We start from the raw sequence: 5000 nt of genomic DNA on the forward strand, positions 1-5000 counted from the left end.
GAGAAGACAAACAGACAGAAAATAACAAAAATTACAAAAACAAAAAAAAAACAGAAAAACAAAAAGAAAGGAAAGAAACGTGTGAACCAGCACCAACTGCCAAAGCCCTTTTATTTGGCTGGCAGTGGAAGCAAGGATTATGGATTCCAAGAAAGATGATTATAAAAAGAAATCCATCGACACCTCGTCTCGAACGATTGTTGGTAAAAAACCCAGGTAAGTGTAGATATAATGAAGTTTACATTGTCATTAGGAGACCCCATGTTAATTTATTGGGAATTCAATCAAAGCTTTTGAATATATATTTATACGTTGTACCCAATAAAGGTCCAATACTGAATCCATCTCCTATCAATTAATACTATTATTCTAACTTCCACTGTGGGGTTCCTGAAGTGGATCCAACAGAAGTGTGCCACAACTGCGGATGACAACAGGAAGCCTAAACTGTGCCAGTGATCTACTCAACATTTAAACACACTAACTTAATTATACTTAGAAAGTTTAAGAAGTGATTTTTAAATTCTCAAATGCAGGATAATGCTAATAATATAGCTTGAACAGGATAAACTACTCCTATTTTGCAGAAAAAACTGTGGGTGGCCAAAATCACTTTTTTAACTTTCTAAGACATCTCAACGCTTCTAAAAGCAAACTTCGTTTGTTTGTTTACGTTTATCGTAATTTGAATCTAATTATACTTATTTGTCCAAATTATTTATTATTGTGTGTGTGTGTGTGTGTGTATTTATATTAATAAATACCATTTCGTAGGATTTTCGAGTGAGATCGTTGCCAGTGCCCCTGGACTGGCTCTTGTGCGGGTGGCACATAAAATACACTATTTTGAGCGTGGCCGTTGCCAGTACCGCCTGACTGGCCTTCGTGCGGGTGACACGTAAAAGCACCCACTACACTCTCTGAGTGGTTGGCGTTAGGAAGGGCATCCAGCGGTAGAAACTCTGCCAAATCAGATTGGAGCCTGGTGTTGCCATCCGGTTTCACCAGTTCTCAGTCAAATCGTCCAACCCATGCTAGCATGGAAAGCGGACATTAAACGATGATGATGATGATGATGATGACCATCAACTACATATACTAAATGTATGTGCTTTGTGTATTTTCCAGTGGCTACAATAGCATGGTGGAGTATATTCCGGCGGCCAGTGGAAAAAAAAACACCAAAGCAAGTGCGTTAAAGTAGATGTAGTTAGTAATAGTTGTTATACCGAAGCTGCTTTTATTTCATATGTAAATTTATAAATTTATATCTATATACAATGTTTTTGTTTGTTTGTTTACAGCAGTGACAACCAGAAACCCAGCACAAGCAGGAAAGACTTCGCTGAGACTTCAAATGTAAAGACAGGAAACGAGCCTCGCCAAAGTTTTGTGGAATTCCGAAAGCAAGGAATACCCTTCTTGGTGCCATCGGTAACACAATTCTTCCAGTCTTTCTTCCTACTACTTAGTGCTTAACCATATCTAAACAATAAGCCCCGCTCGTCTCAAATCCCTGCTGTGTCTGTCACACCACTGGAATCACCAAACTTTGGTGCAGCATGTGTATTGTCTGTATCTCCAGTCCTTTACTTGTTTCAGTCATAGGACAGCGGCCATGCTGGAGCAATGTCTTAAAGGGGTTTTTTTAGGCAAACAAATCAACCCTAGTACTTAATGTTTTTTTTTTGGGGAGGGGGTAAAGCCTGGTACTTATTCTATCAGTCTCTTTTGCAAAATAACTAAGTTACAGGGACAAAAACAAACCAACATTGGTTGTCAAGCAGTGATGAAAAATAAACACACGCACATTTGCATGCAAAAGATAAAGGCATTTGCAAATGCAGGAAGTCTGTGAGGACATCTTAAAGAATTCGGTAATTTATGCTTTAGAAGATTGGAAAAAGTGGGTGACTCACCTCCACAGCAAAACGAACCCTGCCCCTCTTAAATTCCAGCTGAGCACTCTAACCATTAAGCAAAGAGACCCCTAATGACAAATTCTGTCTAATTACAATGTTAAATATAGCTTTCTGGAATGTGAGAAGATTTTCATAAACAAATTAAGTGCTATATGTGTCAGTATTCTACAGAAAATAGAGTGGCTGTGTGGTAAGACGCTTGCTTCCCGACTACATGGTTCCGGGTTCAGTCCCACTGTGGGGCATCTTGGACTAGTGTCTTCTACTATAGCCTTGGGCTGACCAAAGCCTTGTGAGTGGATTTGGTAGATGGAAACTGAAAAAAGCCATCGTATATATATAAAAATTTTCAGAATAAGATAAAAATCCAAGGCTGTGAAAGATTTTAGAACATTTAGCTGTAAGACCTTCTCTTTATAAATGTTCTAAAATCGTTCACAGCCTTGAATTTTTGTCTCATTCTGAAAATTTTTTTATATATACACATGCTGATATATGACCTACGTTGGACTCCTCATTTGCATAATCACCAAACCTGGAGCTTTACTATAGTCTGTCCATAGCACTTACTCAGCATTACCTGACACCTTTGGATCTTATTGATACCATTACCTCTCATAACCTCTCTCTCTATATATGTATGTATGTGTGTGTATATATATATATATATGTATGTATGTATTTATATTTGTGAGTGTGTTTCTGTGTTTACATCCCTGTCAATTAGCGGTTCAACAAAAGAGATTACAAATGTCCTGAGGTCGACTAAAAAAAAACACCCTTTAAGGCAGTGCTCCAGCATGGCAGTTGTCAAATGACTGAAACAAATAAGAGATATATATATATATATATATATATATATATATATATATACATACATACATATATCAAGGGTTGAACAGAAAGAATGCAACAAAGAGAAACATTAGATGAAAGCAGCGTAGATGGCAAAGCAGATGAAAACTAAATGGATGGGAAATTAGATGGAATATTCACAACTGAATTTTCCTCTTCAGTCAAAGACACAAAATACAACAGTTTCATGCCAATTACCTCTGATACTGTTCGATTTTGCAGGTGCCAGTACTTTTATTAAGCTACTGGGAAAAAGCTAGTGAATGTGTGCTAAGACAGAAACAAACTAGTTTGTTTCTATCTTAGCAATAAAAATACTGGCACCTGCAAAATTGAAGAGTATCAGAGGTAATTGGCACGAAACTGTTATGATATTTTGAATCTTTGACTGAAGAAGGAAACTCAGCTGCAAATATTCCATGTTTCTTGTCTAATTTCCCATTTACTCTGCTCTCATCTAACTTTTCTCCTTGTTGTATTCTCTCTGTTCAACCCATGCAGGATAAACTACCTGCATCAACTTGCCATAAAAGCAGGTAGTAATTTTACCTTGTCCTTATTCTTAGTGCAAGTTTTGAAGAGTGCAGTTCGATTTTAACAGTTATTTTTTTTCAAAGCTATAAGTAACAAAGGAGTATATTCAGCATATTTTACTTTATGATTTCAATAAAGGCAACAACGCAAGAGGAAGTGCAAGCAATATTAATGCAATATATGGGGATAGGACAAGGAGCAAAAGCCAGTGTCGATGGTGGTTCCAGAAATTCTGAGCCAGAAACTATAGCCTAGAAGACGAGCCTCATCCTGGAAGATCTGTAGAGCTTGACAAGGATGTCCTGCAAACCCTGGTGGAACAAAATCCCATTGTAACTGTTGAGGAACTGGCAGAAAAGCTTGGACTTGGTCATTCAACCATTCATCAACACATGCAGGACATTGGAAATGTCAGCAAATTGGGTCAAAGGATCCCTCACAAACTTTCCAAGTCTAATCACGTGCAGAGAGTGAATGTGTGCTCTTCTTTGTTGTCACGTCTCACGAATGAACTTTTTGGGGACCAAATAGTGACTGGTGACAAGAAAAGGGTTCTCTATAAAAATGTCAGGTGCTAAATACAGTGGGTAGGGAAGGGAGAAACACTTGCACCCCAGGTTAAAGAACGTCTTCATTCACGTAAGGTGTTGTTATCTGTTTGGTGAGATATGAAAGGTTTAGTCCACTTTGAACTTTTAAACCCAAACCAAACGATAACAAAGGAGATCCACTGTGAGCAGCTTGAGCAGCTTCTGTCAGTGCTAGACGAAAAACCACCATCTTTGGTTTGAAGATGAAAGGTGTTCTTCCATCAGGATTAATGCTCAGTCATCTGGTTCGCCAGTCCCCAGTCAAATCGTCCAACCCATGCTAGCATGGAAAGAAGACGTTAAATGATGATGATGAAAGAGTGGTGAGACTGAATGCATCTATTCTGAGTATGCTTTTCTAAGTAGAAGGCAAGAAACTGGAAGAAAGCAGAGTAATTTGGGTCCTTTGCATGGACTGCCCTGCTCATGGGGATTCATCATCATCATCTTCATCATCATCATCGTTTAACGTCCGCTTTCCATGCTAGCATGGGTTGGACGATTTGACTGAGGACTGGTGGAACCTGAAGGCTACACCAGGCTCCAATCTGATCTGGCAGAGTTTCTACAGCTGGATGCCCTTCCTAACGCCAACCACTCAGAGAGTGTAGTAGGTGCTTTTACGTGTCACCTGCACGAAGGCCAGTCAGGCGATACTGGCAACGGTCATGCTCAAAATGGTGTATTTTTATGTGCTACCTGCACAAGAGCCAGTCCAGGGGCACTGGCAACGATCTCGCTCGAAAGTCCCTGTTTTTTATTAATTACCTATTTCTCAAACTTCTATTTACATGTTCCTTGTGATATTTCTTTAATGTCGTAGTGTTTCCCTCTGATTAATGTAAACCCCCCACCTATTGCTATACATTGTACCTCATCCTTTGATAATTGTCCTTCATGTCTTAGACTCTTGTAGCTGATAAAACAAATCATTATTATTATTATTATTATCATTATTACTGCTGCTGCTATTATTATTATTATGTTTTTTTTTTCTTCTTTCTTCAAATTTTCTTTCATTTCTCGCCGAGGGTTTTCCGTACACCTAGGGCAGAGAAGTTCAATGTATGCATTCCCAGTTTAGACACGCAAATTTACA

The 5000-nt window shown here is 38.6% G+C and overlaps 2 protein-coding genes across 5 annotated transcripts in view; one reads left to right on the forward strand and one right to left on the reverse strand.

The window, feature by feature from the left end:
- LOC106874726 (uncharacterized) overlaps nucleotides 1-5000 on the reverse strand; it is a 27264-nt gene that overhangs the window by 11066 nt on the left and 11198 nt on the right. The gene's annotated exons all lie outside the window — the stretch shown is intronic.
- LOC149131257 (uncharacterized) overlaps nucleotides 1-5000 on the forward strand; it is a 10196-nt gene that overhangs the window by 3173 nt on the left and 2023 nt on the right. The window contains exons 1-4 of one of the 3 annotated variants that reach the window (XM_089341036.1): nucleotides 1-216; nucleotides 1129-1209; nucleotides 1305-1434; nucleotides 4951-5000. The exon at nucleotides 1-216 is cut by the window's left edge and continues 2151 nt beyond it; the exon at nucleotides 4951-5000 is cut by the window's right edge and continues 1 nt beyond it. In XM_089341036.1, the coding sequence (XP_089197162.1) occupies nucleotides 1205-1209; nucleotides 1305-1434; nucleotides 4951-5000 (185 nt within the window). In that variant the 5' untranslated portion in view covers nucleotides 1-216; nucleotides 1129-1204. The remainder of the gene's footprint in view (nucleotides 217-1128; nucleotides 1210-1304; nucleotides 1435-4950) is intronic. The other 2 variants (XM_089341034.1, XM_089341035.1) reach the window with 2 other exon arrangements.

This window comes from Octopus bimaculoides, chromosome 24, assembly GCF_046866305.1.
Source record: "Octopus bimaculoides isolate indiv1 chromosome 24, ASM4686630v1, whole genome shotgun sequence".
NCBI lineage: Eukaryota > Metazoa > Mollusca > Cephalopoda > Octopoda > Octopodidae > Octopus > Octopus bimaculoides.